The 18632-nt window shown below is 33.2% G+C and overlaps 1 protein-coding gene across 1 annotated transcript; it reads left to right on the top strand.

The window, feature by feature from the left end:
* Positions 1-4685: 4685 nt before the first annotated feature.
* Positions 4686-10800, top strand: LOC126888440 (uncharacterized). The gene is made up of 2 exons (XM_050656696.1): positions 4686-5222; positions 9881-10800. Exons 1-2 carry the CDS (start codon positions 4790-4792, stop codon positions 10750-10752), a joined length of 1305 nt encoding a protein of 434 aa, XP_050512653.1. The 5' UTR covers positions 4686-4789; the 3' UTR covers positions 10753-10800.
* Positions 10801-18632: the final 7832 nt, after the last annotated feature.

The following is an 18632-nucleotide window of genomic DNA, read 5'->3' as shown; positions in this document are numbered from 1 at the left end:
ACGCATTCAATATGCACAAAAAACTGAAAGAAGTTGCTGGGCCCTGATTCTAAATCAAATTTCGACACTAAACAAGTCGCTTTCAATATGGCGATGGCGACTGTCGAAATTATTTGACACGGAGATGAATGAATGGCCAAAAGCGAGGTTAGGTTTAGTTTAGATGTGTTTTGTTTATTTCTTGCAAGGAAAACTAAATCAAAAGGTATTATAATATAGCTGGGTTTAATTGAAATTTGCTTGTTTTGAGGAATTAGATAGAATAGTATTAAATTAGAAATATAATAATTGAGAATGTCCACAACATGAATCATCAACTCAATGAAAGATGTGAGGTAATAATCTGGGAAAATTAGTAAAAAACAAGGAAAATTAATTACCAGCTATTTTATTGCTGGACATGCTGAAATAAAATCTTCAAGACTTCCTATATTAGTAATATAGCTGTGCAAAGTCCACAGAAAGTGTGCTATTTTGTTTATAAACAAATTAGCGCTCCGAAATCTTTTTTTTTATTATTGCTCTAAAACTCCGAAAATTTTAACTTTAAACCAAAACACTCACATAAAAATTGACAGTAATTTAATTCTGCACATTAATAATTTATTCCAATTTCCTTCGACGGAAATTTTCTTCGGAAAATTCGGGTTTTCCAAACAAAATCTTTAATTTTCAACTAAAATTTGAGGGAAGTAATTATTTATCAATAATTAAATAATTTGGTGACAGTGACATAAATCTTTTTTGTTATGAGTGTCTTGAAGATATGAAAATTTGTATGTACAAAGAAGACCGGAATTAAAAGGTATCTAATGGTTCAAAGATTAAAATCCTGTTGTTTATAACTCTGTCGCAAATGCCGGTCAAATTTGACCGGTTATACCTGGAATCACTCCTCGCAATTCAATTTGTTTTTCTTCGAAAAGGACACAGAAGCCGTGCTCTTTTCAACAGCGTTAACTTAATTTAATTTAATCTAATATTTTCTGAGGGGTTCTATTTGTTTATAAGCCAAAAAATTGTTTCTTTATAACATTCCCGAGACCGCTCAAATGGTCCAATTTCAATCCTGTAAGGTACGTTGAATAGGTATAGTGCTTTTTTATATGAAAATCATAGTTATTCTGGTGTATCATAATCTTTCTGGTTATTATTTCGACCGAAATTTTTTAATTAACATTTTAATTATTGCTAAACTATTGGTTAGATTGTCGCCGGTCTCCTGATATACAGAGAGGGGCTAAATTATGGAATAAATTCATTTTCTCTAAAATGGACGATTTTAGAGAAAAATCCCGAAACAGGTCGATTTTTATTTTTAAATTAAATTTCTTGGCATATATTTCAAACTAGTGACTTCATCCATCCGAGCGTGATGACGTAATTATTTTTTTAAATAGGAATATGGGTTCGTGTTGTAGCTCATTTACAAAGGCGTTCAATTCTCTATTCAGTATTATAAACATTAGTTTCATTATTTATACAGGGAGGCCAAGAAAAATTTTGAATTAAATTAATTGACGCAAGAAGAAGAATGCATGTAATTTATTTAACTCAAAATACATTGTATTGCTGTCAGAAAATAGAAAAAAATGTTTATTTTGCAAATAAACATTGCTTTTAGCTTAAATTAAAAGTTCAAACTGCCAATAGGTAGGAGGGAGTCTGTTTGTGATTTAATTTAAGCGAAAAGAAATGTTTATTTGTGAAATAAACCTTTTTTTCTATTTTCTGACAGCAGTACAATGTATTTTGAGTTAAATAAATTACATACATTCTTCTTTTTGCGCCAATTAATTTAATTCAAAATTTTTTTTTGGCAACCATGTATAAATACCTAATGATATTAATGTTTATATTACTGAATAGAGAATTAAACGCCCTTTCAAATGACCTACCACACGACCCCTATTCCCATTAACAAAATTATCGATTACGTCATCACGCTCAGATGGATGACGTCACTAGTATGAAATATATGCCAAAAAATTGTAATTTAAAAATAAAAATCGACCTCTTTCGGGATTTTGCTCCAAAATCGTCCGTTTTAAAGAAATGAATTTATTCCATAATTTAGCCCCTCTGTATAATCTACTATAATAAATCTTTCATGTCTTCAATTATTTAATTATTGATAAATAATTAGGTACTTCCCTAAAATTTTAATTGAAAATGGCAGATTTTTTGGGAAAACTCGGATTTTCTGAGTAAAATTTTTGTTGAAGGAAATCGGAAAAAAAATAACTTTGTGCAGAACTACATTACGGTGAATTTTTATTTGAGTGTTTTTGGCTCAAAGGAAAAAATATAGGAGTTACAGACCACTAATTGAAAAAAAAAAAGAAGATTTAGGAGTGCTAATTTGTTTATAAATAAAATAACACACTTTCTGCGGACTTGTCATACCCCATATTACTAATATATGCAATCTTAAGATTCGATTTTAGCAATAAAATAGCTGGTAAATAATTTTTCCCAAAAATGGTATTTTTTCGATAATTTTCCCAGACTATCAACAAAATCCAAGAAACCGAAGCGCCAACCCAAATTCTGAGCAGTCTCAACATAATAAGGTTAATATCCCCAAGAATCGCGCGGTGTCGAAATGAAATTGCGACTGTCGAAATGAATTAGAATCAGGGCCCAGACTGAATAAAAAATGTAATCCTCCACTAATCGAAGATAAAAACGGAAAAATTATAATCGATATCGAAGGTCAACTATTACGATGGACAGAATATATAAAGGAATTATTCGATGATGAAAGAAGCGAACTAGAAACGCTAAATGACATAAGCGGTCCTCCAATATCTAAGGAAGAAGTGCAATACGCTATAAAAAACGCAAAAAACGGGAAGGCGATCGGACCAGATGGGATTTACGTAGAAACACTAAAGCTTTTAGGTGTCGAGGGCATTAAGATACTTACGAAATTGTTCAACTTAATCTATGAAAGCGGAAAAATTCCTAAAGATTGGCTTAAATCCTCATTTGTTGTACTACCAAAAAAACACAGAGCCACAAAATGCAGCGACTATCGCACCATCAGCCTAATGAGTCATGTATTGAAAACGTTTCTTAGAATCATTCATCAAAGAACTTATAGAAAAATTGAGGAAAGAATCTCAAGTACTCAATTCGGTTTTCGCTGTGGCCTTGGAACGCGTGATGCACTATTCGCAACCCAAGTTTTAATTCAGAGATGCAGAGATGTAAATCATGACGTTTTCATGTGCGCGATTGATTTTGAAAAGGCCTTTGATAAAGTTCGCCATGAAAAAATGCTACATATTCTCAAAACTACCGGTCTGGACGGTAGGGACATTAGAATAATCGCAAATTTGTATTGGGGCCAGGCTGCATGTATTAGGGTTGCGAATCAGTGCTCTGAAGAAGTAAAAATCAAGCGCGGAGTTCGACAAGGCTGTATATTGTCACCAATGTTGTTTAATCTTTACGCTGAAACAATCTTAAATGAAGTCTTGGAAAACGCAAAAGAGGGAATACTCATTAATGGTATGCTTATGAACAATATCAGATACGCAGATGACACCTTGTTGCTGACTGGATCAATTGAACATCTTCAAGCGTTATTGAATCGAATGGTGGCATTCTGCGCGATATATGGACTCAAACTCAACGCAAGAAAAACAAAGTTTATGGTTATTAGTAAACAGGCAGCCGTAAATAATAATAACTATAACGTAACAATCGGTAATGACTCAATTGAACGAGTAAGTAATCTTGTATATCTGGGTACTCATATTAATGAAAGCTGGAACCCTAGTACAGAAATAAAAAGTAGAATTGCCAAAGCAAGAACAAGTTTTATGAAATTTAAGAAAATCCTGTGCAGTCATGATCTAAATTTGGAACTTCGGATAAGAATGGTCCGATGTTATATATTCCCAGTACTACTTTACGGGGTTGAAGCATGGACACTGACAGAATCGCTTTTAAAAAACCTAGAAGCATTTGAAATGTGGGTCTACCGCCGTATTCTGAAGATCAGTTGGGTAGAAAGAGTCACAAACGAAAGGGTTTTGCAACGTTTGAATAAAAGTTGCGAAGTAGTGAACACGGTTAAAAGGCGCAAATTGGAATACTTTGGTCATATAATGCGTCACCCAGAAAAATATGACATACTTCACCTTGTCATGCAAGGTAAAATAATGGGAAAAAGAAGTGTGGGCCGCCGTACAACTTCTTGGCTTAAAAACCTACGCCAATGGTTTGGGAAAACTAGCAGTGAACTATTTCGTGCGGCTGTAAATAAGACAATGATTATTAATATGCTGCGCAACATGAGAGCCAACGATCGACAAGCGGTCTCGGCACCTTAAGAAGAAGAAGAAGATATTTTGGTTTAGTTTCTCTTTTTATTTCGATGTTGAGCACAAGCAATTTATGTCGTTGGCTCAGTCTCACTAATTATAACCTTGTAGCCCTTATCATGTAGGTAATATTTGTTTCTTGTCATGAAATATTATTCTATTTAGTATAAGTACGTATTTTTTATTAATGTATTTTTTTTTAAATAAAAACCCATTTTTCGCAAATTAATATATTCCTCGTGATCATTATTTGGTTATCATTAACTATACAAAAATTTCAAATATTCGATTTGATTTTAAGATATGATTGTTTTATTACTACGTACTAAAAATTTTATCATTACCATTGATAGGTAGTGTAATAGATACCTAGAATTATAAATATACCTGCAATGTACAATTATTCAGTCTTCCAAGTTTATACCTATGTCGTATTAGTGTATTTTTAGTGAAAAATGGAAGACGAACGAATAAAAGACCTAAACAATTTATTGAAGCCAGTTCTTGGAGAAAATGTTGAAATAGTGGACAAGACAATAACGAATCTCACTCAACCAGGTGAGAATTACTGGAGCGATATGCTCAGATTGCAAGTAACAACCAAGAATAAGGACACCAATGCTACTAACACCGAACATTTTGTCGCCAAATGTGTCATAATCGACGAAAAGATGCCAAAGGAATTAACTGCCGCAGGTGCTCACATGTTTAAACCAGAAATTGCCTTTTACAATGAAATAATACCAGCAATGCAGAAGTTTGCGAAAGAACATGGTCTGAAGGAAGTCGATTTTTTTCCAAAATTGATTGCTGCTAGATATAATCTTGACGGTAAAGAACATCCTGATGAGAATGCAGTTTTGCTTTTGGAAAATCTTCAAGTGGCAGGTACAAATGTTGACTTTTATAATAATATAAGGAATAAATACTTTAAAGCAGTGGTTTTCAATGTTTTTGAGCCATGTACCACCAAAATTCTTATAATTATTTTTGGTACCACCTAACTGAAGTATCTATGGAGGTAGATAATCTAATTAACTACAAATATGCTCAATTTTGGCTGTGGTTTTGCGTTTTGTGTACCACCGCACCTAATGAAATGTACCACCAGTGGTACATGTACCACAGATTGAGAACCCCTGCTTTAAAGTGATGTTTCTGCGGCGTCTTTTTTCGTCCAAACTACTATTGCGTTTTTCATTTCTTCTCAGTAGGTATGAAGTAAGGGATAATTTTCTTCTTAAAGTGCTGCACCAGTAAGTTCTAGTAGAGCCTGTCGAGAATTAGGCTGTGGCGGCCGGTCAGGGTCGGCAGGGTCGGCAGTGCCGACCCACACATTTATAGATATAGATTTTTTAAATATTTGTATCTCTGAAATAAAAAAAAACTGTCAGATAATACAGACTAAATTTTATTCATGGTTTTTAAAAGAATTTGATCAATCCGAGCGTTAAGTGATCCCTGCGCATAACAGACTTCTCAAAAAATCAATGATCCGAGCCATTTATCTGACTTTTCGGCTAGCCGTCCCTAACATCCGTAGCTTGACAATTTACACGTAAAACTCAACGACGACGTAACAAGTCGATGAGCAAGCGAACATTACTTTTCTCCGTGGGCAATAGAAGATACGGCATGGCAGGTTACGCGCCAAGTACGGCACATTTAGGTCTGCCGGTCGGTGTTTCATTTGGAAGCATGCATCGGTAGAAATTGTCAAAAATAATCACGCCGTTTTACGTCGTTTAATTGATATTGTAATTTTTTTAAGTTGTCAGGAATTATCATTTAGTGGACATGATGGATCGAAGCATTTGTTAAAAATCAAAGTAATTATAGAGAATTAATAAAATTGTTTTAGAAATACCTATTTACTTTCTGATTCGAAGTGTATTCGTAATACAGAATGAACTACATAATACATATAATCAAATAGTTAAATTTTGAACTTAGAAAACCATTTGCTTTTCACTGAAAGTAGATGAAACTTCTGATTATCATGTCATTCATAATTATCAATTATTTTGTTCGATACGCGTTACGTGGTAATATTTATGAGAGATTTTTAGGTTTTAGAGATGTGAGTAAAAGCAATAAGGCAGAATATATTTTTGGTGTTTTAAAGAACAGATTCAAATTTTTTTATACCAAAAATAAATTGGTAGGGCAAACTGGGGCAATCTTATGACGGCGTTGCTGTGATGAGTGGTGAATTGAATAGTCTCCAGGCAAAAGTTAAAACTATTGCATCACAAGCTTTATTTACTCACTATTATGCGCATATAATGAATTTAGTTTTACATGATACGTGTAAAAAAATAAAGAATATCGACTTTTCTTGCCAGTTTAGCTCACCTAAACGGATTACAGCTTTAGAACAAATTTGTTTCGAAAAAAAAAGCGAACAGTTTGTCAGACGCGATGAAATTTTAAATCTCGGTTAGTTTTATCTAAGCAGATTATCTCTTATAGTTTTAGTATCTGTAGCAGATTTTCGTGAACAGCTTTTGGAAGTTTTTGATTTTATTATCGAAGGCGATGATTTTGAAAGTGGCGATACCTCGATCCGTGAAGCAATCGGTTTGAGAACTTTATTAAATACTAATGACTCTTTCAATATTTTTTTAAATATTTTTAAGACAGAGTTTGCCCAAGATATTCCTTGTTGTTCAAAATCAGTCAACTGACATTATTTATTCTAAAAATAGAATACGAAAGCTGGTGCAAAATCTCAGACATTTTCGTAATGATAGTAGTTTCCAATATATACGCAGTGACGTTTTGGATTCGCTTGATATTTCCGAACCACCCCAAAAAGACAACGACATGATACATATTCTCGAAAAACGAGTAAGTATATCTTGAAATTTTGGATACCTACGATTATATGCAAATGATACTCGTTTTTAGAATTTTGAAGATTTGCAAATTTTTGACCTCTTTGACGATTTAAAATTTAAAAGTTACGTTCGCCAAAGAATTTCCAAGATATTTATTATTACAAGTTAGGTATTTAAAAATTATGCTGGTCCAAGTGGGATAAGTTGCACAATATGTATGTATAATTCTATGTAGTAAGTACTGCAATTCATTACAACAAACTGTTTATCAATTTTCTTATTACCACCAATTTCTGCCTAAAAAAAACGGGATTTACCTTGTCTCAAAAGAATCAACACGTATTGTCGAAACACCATGAAACAAGAGAGAATATCAAGTACATCAAATAAAAAAAAAGCAAAAAACAACAAAATCTCCTATGATGAATTAAGCCTTTTAGTTTGATGGTATACCTATATGAGGAGACAAAAAAACCTTGCCGACCCTGTCTCCAAGGCCACGAGCCGCCACTGGAATTAGGTAATGCTTTTGCAATCCAATTCTCTACGTTATACAAGCTGCTGTTTCATGCATAACCTTAAGTTCCAGATTAGACATCGATTAGACAGCTTCATCATCATCATAACACCTATACACTCCCGTGGAAGCTTTTCTGTGTGTCGGCGCCCATTCTCAGTTTTGTTCTACATTTTCTACGATGTTTTCTATTTATCATCGCCATTCACCTGTATCCTTTTGTGTTTCAATACCCATCTTTCTTAAGTTCTTTTACATTTGCTCCCCCTATCTTATTTTATCATTAGTCTGTTGATAATTTTTTGTTGTTCATTCTGTCAACTGTCTTTTACAAATCTATTAATTTTTCTTTTAAATTATCTCTTTCTTTTTCCAATTTTCTTTCATTATTTTTACTTCGTCTTTGATTTGTTTTATTCCTTCTTCGTTTTGTTTTAAGGCTTCGTTTACATTATTCTGATCGTTTTATGTCTTGTATTTCTTTTCTAATTTCTCTTTTGATTTCATTCAGCAACTAGTTTACTACTTTCATGCCTGGCATTCTATTTCTGTTATTAGATTATTTATTTTAATACTTGCCACTGTCAAATATTTGGAAATCTAATTTTTCTTAAACAATAAAAAATTAGTATTTAACAAATTGCAAAATCATCTCAATGAACTAGAAGACTATAGCTTAGATACTGGAAAATAAACGTCAACACAAACAAATCTTGTCAAGTTAAGTTCACAAATCGAAGAATTAGATGCCCACAACTACACCTAAATAATTCACCTATCTATACCAATAAAAACAGAAGTAAAGTACCTGGGCCCTCATCTAGACGAAAAACTTACTTGGATATCACATATTGTAGCCAAACGACGACACATCGACCTAAAAGCTAAAAATATGAGCAAGAGAAGATCGCAACTTTCATTAGAAAACAAACTGACCATCTATAAAACAATACTCAACCCAGTGTGGACATACGGAATCGAGCTGTGGGGCTGTAGCAAACCATCCAACATCAAAATGCTAGACTTTCCAGTCAAAGACTATTCGTATGTTAGCTAAAGCCCCATGGTACGTGTCAAACCAAACCCTTCATGCAGACCTCAACATTCCTTTTGTCAATGATGTGATCGCTGACCACTCCACAAGATACGTGAATCGCAGTGTAATCCATCCAAACCATCTCATAGACTAATTATTCAACCAAAAAATAAAAACCTTATTTTGTAAAAGGTATATGTATTTAAAATCCCTAAAAAGGGCTGTATCACAAAACGTTTTCGGAATCAATATTCCATCATCAGTGTTATCACAGGTTTACATCCTTTAAGCCACCAAAATGTACGGGTAAAAACCCTTAAATTGATTTTAAACAGTTGGGGTTACATTATGTTATCTTATTTTGAAGGATGTTTAAAATATTTCCGGATTAACCCCTGGCGTCACATGACATCAACCATATTGGTTGGAAAATTGTAGTTGGAATCTTACATGGCAGAGTTTAGGTGACAACCTAAACACATTTTGGTGGCTTAAAGCATGTAAACCTGTGATAACACTGATGATGGAATATTGATTTCGAAAACGTTTTGTGATACAGCCCTTTTTAGGGATTTTAAATACATATAGCTTTTACAAAATAAGGTTTTTATTTTTTGTGATTTATGGTATACATCCAGTACAGGAATTTTTCCTTGTGATATTTTTAATTATTCAACCCTCCCTAGATTGACAGACAACTTAAAAGGCTTTGGCCAGAAGACCTAACTGCCAAGAACTTGCATCATATTTTCTTATTAGGTACTTTATTGAAGTAGATTGTAGATTAGCAATGAATAACTAAATAATAAAATGAGCTACCTATCGCATTCTGGACTGTCTCTTTTTAGCCATTTTCTGCTTTAGGCACTTTGTTAACAGCTTGGTTCCCTCCATGCATGTTTGATTGACCAGTTCTTCGTTTTGCTTCACTAGCACCACAATATCATCTGCTTTTGCTATTCTCTGTACACCAACGCCCAGGTCTGTCTCCAAAATCTTGTACAGATTATTCCAAAGCAATGACTTCAGTACGCAGCCCTGCGGTACTCCCGCCTTGGTCCTCATAGGGTTACATGTTCGCTGTATCTATTTAATTAGTATAAAATGGCGACTAGCTATATTTGTGATCTAATAAATACTTTTAAATTTGCAGGATACAGTAATGAAGACAGACACAAGGGATTCGACTTTGACGGTGCTAAATTACTGCTGACTGACCTGGCTACTTTCCACGCAATTCCTTTAGCAATGAAACTGAAAGACCCTGATCTGTTCAAAAGGGTAATTCTCGACAACTGCCCAGGCCCACCTGCCTTTGTGGAGAAACCCAAAGACAAAGGGCCTGGCCCTGGACCTGGACATGGGCCTGGAGATGGGCCTGATCATGGGCCTGGAGATGGGCCTGGAATACCACGAACTCTGCTGAAACAAATATTAAAAGTAGATAATTTTTGCCGAAGGTATATAGATAAGTTGGATGCTATAATGGATGCTGAAGAGGAAAAATTTAAAAAAGGAGAACATTTGTTCGGCAAGCCCGATCCTAATAAATCGGTATTTTCTGGATTCATACATAAAGATATGTGGTTAAATAATACAATGCAAAAGAAAAATGAAGATGGAAAGATGATAAAAAATAAATTCGTTGACTTTCAAATGTACTCTGTACAAGACATCACATTAGATCTATTCTTCTTTCTTATTACTAGTGTGGAAGTAGTGGTTTTAGAAGAACATTTCGATTATCTTCTAATGCTGTACCATGAACATTTCATTAAAACTTTAGAAGCCTTCAAATGTGACGTGACTCCATTTAAATATATCGATTTTATAAACAATCTAAAGCAGAACGCTCTTCTAGAATTTCAGCATATACTTATAATGACCACTATAATATTTAACAAAAAAGGAGAAAAGACTGACTTTGAGCAACTCAAAAATTTAACAATAAATTCCATACATCCTATTGCTCGACGAAAATTTGTATTTTTATTCAAAACCTTGGTCCAAAAAGAGTGGATTTAATTAGATAGTTATTTTTATTTATTGTTTAATAAATATTTTTATACTGTATCAATTTTGTTTTACTTCGTTCAAAAGAGAATTCAAACAATCCAACAATCGGTATTAAAACATTTATCTGAGGATACCGTTATTAACAACACATGATATCTCTTCTCTTTTTAAAGATAACTGCTTGGATCTTTTCTGGATTTATTGCTATTTTCCATTATCGAATACTTCATTCTTCTATCGTATCCAGTACGGTCTGTAAATTTCCTAAAACTATATCCACAGGAACCTGGAGAATCCAGGAGTAGGAGGACAGTGCAAGACAGACCCATTGAAAGGCAAAACGAAGCTAAATACCTAGAAGTCACAATGGATCATGGCAGTGGCGGCCCGTGAGGTAGTGCCATAGAGCCATGGCACTATCTTGCTAACTATCCATAAACATATTTTTTATCTTCAAAACTTTTTAATTCCTATTAATTTTTTCGTGTGTATTTCTTTTGATCTTCATAAATTATATAAAATATGGCAACTATGGGTGCAATACAATCCCTGGCGACAGCGGAGAGTATTCGACAGGAGAATCTCCTTCGCGCCGAAGTCAGTACTGGCACGAGTAAAGAGAGAAAGATTTTACGAGCATTATATGTAAGTGACAGAGAAAGAGGTACATTGGACTATTAGTATACCTTAACATTAGAATCTCTGTGCCAGGCACGAGGGTATGAAGCCAGGGCCCGGATTACGAACACTCGATACGAATCGTATCCGCCATGTTTTCCCATAAGGCGCTACCACAGCATACCCCCACATGTGGGCGCTACGGTAAAACATGGCGGATACGATGCGTATCGAGTGTACGTAATCCGGGCCCAGGTCTATTTATTTTGAGTTTCTTTACGTGCTGGTTTGTCGCTTTTATTAGGTATATTTTCTGTTAAAAAGTTTTTGTATTTATAATTAAACTTTTAGTGCATCATGATCGTGGGTATTTTGATAATATTTTGATTATTTCTTAAGTTTAATTTATTAATTGACAATAAAGATTAGTCTTTTAAAAATTTTTTGGTGGTTTTTCGCTAGAAAAAAAAACTACAAATGTTATAAGGTGTTGTGGAGCTTTCGAGTTAGCTTTAAGAGGTCACGACGAAAAAGAAAATTCAGAAAATAGAGGCATATTTAAGGAGCTGGTCAATTTTAGCGCCGAATTAGACAACGACTTAAAGGTTCATATTATTCAAAGTACCAGATCTTTAAAAGGTCTACCTTCTCCGGACATTTAGTTGCTTCTAATTTATTTATGTCGGAGAAGTTTTCTGCCTATAAGCATCAGTTCTCCGAATCATTTCTTAATGAACCATGGAGACAATTTTAATTTTTAAGCAAAACTCGGTTTAAAACTGAATTAGAAGTAGGTACTATATTAGGGAGACGAATTAAGTACTACCTCTGGGGCCGTTTCGCTATAGGTTTTATTGCAGAGGGAAGGTTTAAAAAGCACATTTGAAGAAACTATTAAACTTTTAAGTATTTTAGTTACCATTTCTATATCAACATCTGAAGCAGAACGCTGTTTTTCGATGTTTACATCGAAACCTAGTGCTTTAGGTATGCTATCTGCAGAAAAGCATTTTGTAAATTGTATTGATAATTTTAATTATAAAGTCATTGAAAACTTTGCAACCAAAAAATAGAAGAATGAATATCGTAAACTTTAAAAGTGCAAAAAATGACATTACAAAAATTTGTGCATGTGTGTGAATAATGAAATAGTATTATTTTTATAAATTGGTAAATAGAGACTAAATCGTAATAACAATTTTCAAGCACTATCAGCAGTAAATGCTGGTGGTAGGTTAAGAGGTTTTTATTATTAATTAATTTACGGAACTGTTTTGATCAATGTTGGACAATTGCTTGGCACCTCAGATCAATAAACTTAAAATATGTACATAAGATAAAAGTATCCGCGCATATTTTTTTTTTAGTTTTTGTTGTCAGTATACCTTTTTTTGACAATATCGTGAATCCGTCACTAAAAATTTTGGCGGCTGCCCGAGTTGTGGCACTACCTTCTTAAAGTGGTACGAGCCGCCATTGGATCATGGTCTAAAATTCACACCACATACTATTAAAGCGACAGTCCAGAAAACAGCAACGACCAGAGCCGCAATAAGAGGACTCACAATAAGACGACTCACAGGATGAAGAAGCAAATTAGCTAAACAAAATTAAGACTGATAAACAGAATCACACTACCAATTATTAGATACGCATATCTTGCAGGGACACACAGTCATAGCAACAAAAAGAAGATTCAAGCAGCACACAACAACTGCAAGACGAGCTCCGGCGACTTAGAGAAGCTCCAAACGAGCCCCGATATCTTGCTGAATGGTTCCTCTTCAGATAGACCTAAAACAAATAAGGGTACTGGATATGATGGAGGAAAAAGCCGGAAAAAGTTTCGCTAAGCTAGAAAACCACCCAAACCGGATACTGCGAGAATATGATGTACCTATGTATGATGATATAAGGTATGAGGATGATGTATACCATAGATGGAAGCACAGAAGCTCCAAATATTTAATATATCTATGTACCTAAATTAAGTACCTATCAAGTAAATAAGGCTATAATCACGCCAGTTGTTCATAATTTTTGATATTTTATCTATAACGAATTAGAAAAATTATTTAATACAATCTAAATTGCATGTGATTTTTAATCGGAAACATTTAATCAAAATCAGATAATACGTTTATGTTCCAAAGTTCTTAATTCTTAACTTAAAAACTATTGATTGGATCTACTTGAATTCTTATACAATAAATAATCTTTGAAAACTGATCATGTGAATGCATTTTTTACGATTTGATCTTTTATCTCGGTGTACCTATCTGGTCCTTTTCATAGGCATTTTTCAGTGCTTCACAAATGATAGAAAAAAAGGTAAATCCGTGATAATACCAGAGACATGTTAAGGATAGACTTGGCTAGGGATATGCCACTCAATGTATCGGGGTGTAACGTCGACATAGGATTGAGTGGTCTAGCCATCTTTGTCAGTCACATGCGATGCACTTTGTCAGTCATGTTTGGTTAAAAGAGATAGATAGACCACCGATCGACTGTTTCCGCGTTACGCTTTTTTTGTGAGTATGCCGAGTCTACGCTTAATATAATACACATTTATTCTAACATGACATTTTAGTTAAATCTGACAGTTATCGAATTTTATTTGCAATTTGGCAAAAAAACAAATCAATTGTGTTTATTGCATTTATAAAATGGTCGTTTCTTTGATTTGTATAGTCTTATAAATTGTACAGACTATATTCGTAGTTATATTAGATATACATTTCGTAAATATTTTTTTTTCGATTATAGCGCCATCTATCGACAACTAGAATAAATGTTATACATGTCTGTAATCATGGACGTGCCTTTTTTCTGTCACATACAATTTAATGCGTTAGAAAGAAATCGAAAAACTGTGACGAACTGAAAGATGCCTGTGAGAAAAAGAATACCTATTGCATTTTTGGTTCAAGTAGATAATTTAATAATAGGGCTTTTCATCGACTGTCATTTGTTTCGAGCTTCTGTCAAATGTCGTATAATCCTTGTATAATATTAATATACACGGATTATACGACATATGACAGAAGCTCGAAACAAATGACTATGAATGAAAAGCCCTATTAATTCATTAGATTATCTTCTTTTTTTTCACCTCGATAAGTACTTAAGTAGATAATAATTTTATTTAAATCTATGTGTATATAATCACAATATCTTAAATGAAAGGGTGATGAATATATCTATTTTAGCTTCTTCCATCCAATGCTGAGCATAAAGGCTCACCTAATATCTTCAATTTTTCTGTTCCTTTATATATTCATCTGTATCATACTACTACTACTACGGGTCGGTTTATAACTTTCTCCGCCGTTTTAAACAATGAAACAAAAAGAAGTACTTCTGTTGGAGTGAAAGTAAAGAGAGGGATAAACTCCAACAGAAGTAGAAAAAGAAAAAAACTTAATGTCAGCTAATGGGAAAAGAATGAAGAAAGAGTGAGGTGGCTTCTACGTTGAAGAAGACGAAGTAATAAAAAATATTAAGAAAAAGCTGAAGTAATAAAAATATTACTTGTGTGGGGGGATAATGATGATAAGATGATGAAGTTGAAGAAAGGGGAATTAAAATGGATAGAGGTAGAAGTATAAAGAGACAGAGGCAAACTGAATGGAGTGGCTAGCAAGAGATGCAAGAGAACAACTTGACACTCAAGGATGGATACGGCTCGTTTGCATGCCTGTCGAAGAATAGTAGCTCAAAGTAGATGCCGATGACTAGAAAAGGTAAATATTAAGATAAGAATAATGTACTGAAAATGTATAAAGACGAATAAGTGCTAAAGAAGAACCAATTAAATAAAACTAACAAATCATGGGCGCCAAGAAAATGATCTTCGATCTTCCGGTTGTTCCATACGTTTCTTTCTCTCACCTCTTTGTTTATTCCTTTGCTCCAACTTTTTCCCCGTCTACCTCGTTTTCTCTTTCCTTGTGGTTGTCATTTTAGTAATTCCTTTGGTATTCGTTGTTCATCATTTTTATGTATATGTCCGAACCAGATAAGTTGTTTTGTTGATAAGTCATCTATGATTGTTCCGTTATTTTTCTAATGTCTTCGTTGGCAATCCTTTCTCTTTTAGATCTTTCTGCTGCTTTTCTCCAAAAATCCATTTCCATTGCTCTCTGCGTTGCCAGTATTCTTTCTCATTCAGTAGCTATACCTTCGCAGCTGTATAAAGTGATAATTTTCACTATAGTTTTATCCGTATCATCCGCATGCCAAATGCCATTCGTTTTCTAATCTTCTTTCTAATTCGTTCTTTCTACGTTTCTAACCTACCTACTCTACGCTCTATTTGTTTTTATTTTATACTTAACTATTGTTCTGTATCTATTTTCTTGTGACATCTTAATGCAGTTTATATTTTGATTGGGAATAATAATAGTCCAAGTAATGAAGCTTAAAATAGGACAAAACCTCGCAATTTTTACAGAATGGATCGATTTGCTTGAAAATTTGAGAATAAGTAGTGGATAGTCCAAGGATCAAAATCTATATCATGCCAAAAGACGCTTTTACCATGGGGGTGGTTGCCACCCCATCTCGGGGGTGGAAATTTTTATTATAGTTTGACCGCAAGAGTTGGTAAAAACATTCAATATAAGCAAAAAACGTTCTATACATTTTTTTGATAAAATTGATAGTTTTCGATTTATTCGCTATCGAAAGTGTTAGTTTCATATCGAAAAAATCAATGTTTTTAATCAGTTTTCCACTAATAACTCAAACAGTTTTCGTTTTATCAAAACAACTTAACAAAAATGTACCTTTTGAAAAAATAAACAAAACCGTTTTTCTTTTTTCATTTTCTTTAAGACCAATAGTAATCGAGCTATACTTTATTATATATTGGCTCTTCTTCGTCAATTGCTAAATATTGTAGTTTCAAAGTCAAAGAACGGGAAAACTATGCATTTTTTGAGGATAACTTGTTGAAACTAATTTAAAGTATTTAAAAATATGTATCTCCAGAAAAAAAATCTCTAGCTAAAAAAATTAAGTGACTTCTAATGAAAAGAATGTCAGTCCCGATTTTTTTCAGCAAAAAAGTGATCGTAAACAACCCCCCAATCACCAGCCTAATTAAAATTTGTCATTGACCTGATTTGGTTTTCTTGATTTATGTATTGTTAATAGGTTCTGGAAGTTTGATCGGCTTAGAATGATTATTTTTTTTTAAAATGGAGTTAAAAGCGAATAACGAGTTTTTGTAGTTTGGTAAAAAATGCCCTTTTCTTCAAAATAGAAAGATTAGCATCAAAGATACGAAAAAATATTTAATATGAAATTGTAGCTTATTTAATTCTTAAGAACTTGGTTTGCAAAATTTTTTTACGGCAAAAATTTAGTGAGATATATTGACAATTAAAACTTGTAATATCATGCAACAACCACCTTTACCAACCCTTTTAATGGCACCTCTTTTTGTGACTGAGTATTTTAAAAGGATTTAACATTAATAGACTTATACATCTTGTAAAAACCTACAAAATTATTTTTTAACGAACTTTCTATGATAAAAAATAAAAAAGTTACGGTTAAAAAATCAATATATATATTTGAAAAAAAAGGAGAAATCCAATTGGAAGCATAATAATGTAAGTTAGCGGTGTTTTTAGTCATTGGCCTTATTTGTTCTTCTTTATTTATGTATTATTAATAGATTCTAGAAGTTTGACTGGCTTAAAATGATTAGTTTTTAAAAATCTGAAGTTTAAACCGAATAACGAATGTTTGCAATTTGGTAAAAAATGCCATTTTTTCAGAATAGAAAGATTAGCATCAGAGATACGAAAAAATGTTTAAATATGAAATTGTAGGTAATTTAATTCCCAAGAACTTGGTTTGATAAAATTTGTTCTACGGCAAAAATTGAGTGAATCGTAAATGAGTATACCATCGAAAAACATTGATTTCTTAAATATAAAACTAACACTTTCGATGGCGAATAAATCAAAAACTATTAATTTTATCAAAAAAAGTATGGAACATTTTTTGCTTAGAATGAAGGTTTTTATTAACTTTTGCGGTCAAAATCTAATAAAAAATTTACACCCTCGAGATGGGGTGGCAACCACCCCCATGGTAAAAGCGCCTGTCGGCATCATATAGATTTTGATCCATGGACTATCCACTACTTATTCTCAAATTTTCAGTAGTAATTGCACAAGAGCTCTGAAATTATTGAATTTTTCCCGAGTGACACTTTGACAGTTTTAATTTCACGAGCCGAAGGCGAGTGAAATTATGTCAAAGTGTCACGAGAGCAAAAATTCTATATTAATTTCAGAGGTCGAGTGCAATTTGTTGCGATTATTTCATGAATAAAACTGTTCAAAACCAAAATTTGATTGTAATTTATTTATGTAAGTACCATTAAACACAGTTTTTATAAATATTTGACGATTGAAAGTCATCACTTTTATAATTTTTAAAACATTAATTGTCATTAATGTCACTGAATGTATTTTTTCGTAGCAACGAAGGGCATCTGACGTAATATACTTAACGACGGGAGATTATCAAAAATTATCGATTTAATTCAGATTTCTGTAGCTTTCTATTGGTCAGAATCTCCTATGAATGAAATAATCAAGCAAATTGATCCACTCTGTAAAAATTGCGAGGTGAAAAACTTTGGTTCCTGGACTATAAGCCACAATTTTACTTCAACATAAGTCTATTTGACGTTTTTTATGCAACTAATTAATACGTAAATATTGTAAGTTCATTCCAATTATTCAGGTTGATAATTAATAGCATTTGTTTATTATAAAACGGAAAAGAAAAATATTTTTGAAGTACCCTGCTCTGATTAAGCCTACGTTAAAAGAGGGATGTACAGATGATGAGCGCGCTAATAACCGGCAAAATAGCGCAAAAGATGGAAAACATAAGTATATTGCGAAACAAAGAGATGAAACTAGTAGAGGTGGAAATGATCGTTATAAACGTATAAATTAACATTACATTACATGGTTTCCCACTTCCCACCTTTAGACGTCTGTGACAGGAGTATTTTATAAAATTCTACTGTCACAGTGACAGTTGTCATACTCCTCTGATACTTCTAAAGCATAGAGTTATATATTAGCATAGAGAGAGTGTCATTCAGAGCGAAGTGACGACACCATCTTTTTTATTTGGATTAGTGCTGTTCACTCTTACGCATAGTAAAGCTGCTACAGTTGTCCTCCTCTTCCGTGCCTATATTCACACTGAATGTCATTATAGATTTCCGATACAAT

Source organism: Diabrotica virgifera, chromosome 7 (assembly GCF_917563875.1).
Source record: "Diabrotica virgifera virgifera chromosome 7, PGI_DIABVI_V3a".
In the NCBI taxonomy this organism is placed as follows: domain Eukaryota; kingdom Metazoa; phylum Arthropoda; class Insecta; order Coleoptera; family Chrysomelidae; genus Diabrotica; species Diabrotica virgifera.
The sequence above is the reverse complement of the archived record's forward strand: the minus strand, read 5'-3'. Positions and strand labels throughout refer to the sequence as shown.

Excerpts from the sequence above, each read along its gene's own strand:
- LOC126888440 (XM_050656696.1), top strand. The coding sequence starts at position 4,790 with ATGGAAGACGAACGAATAAAAGACCTAAACAATTTATTGAAGCCAGTT. Across the intron at positions 5,223-9,880 it reads GGAAAATCTTCAAGTGGCAG|GATACAGTAATGAAGACAGA; the intron begins GTACAAATGTTG and ends TTAAATTTGCAG.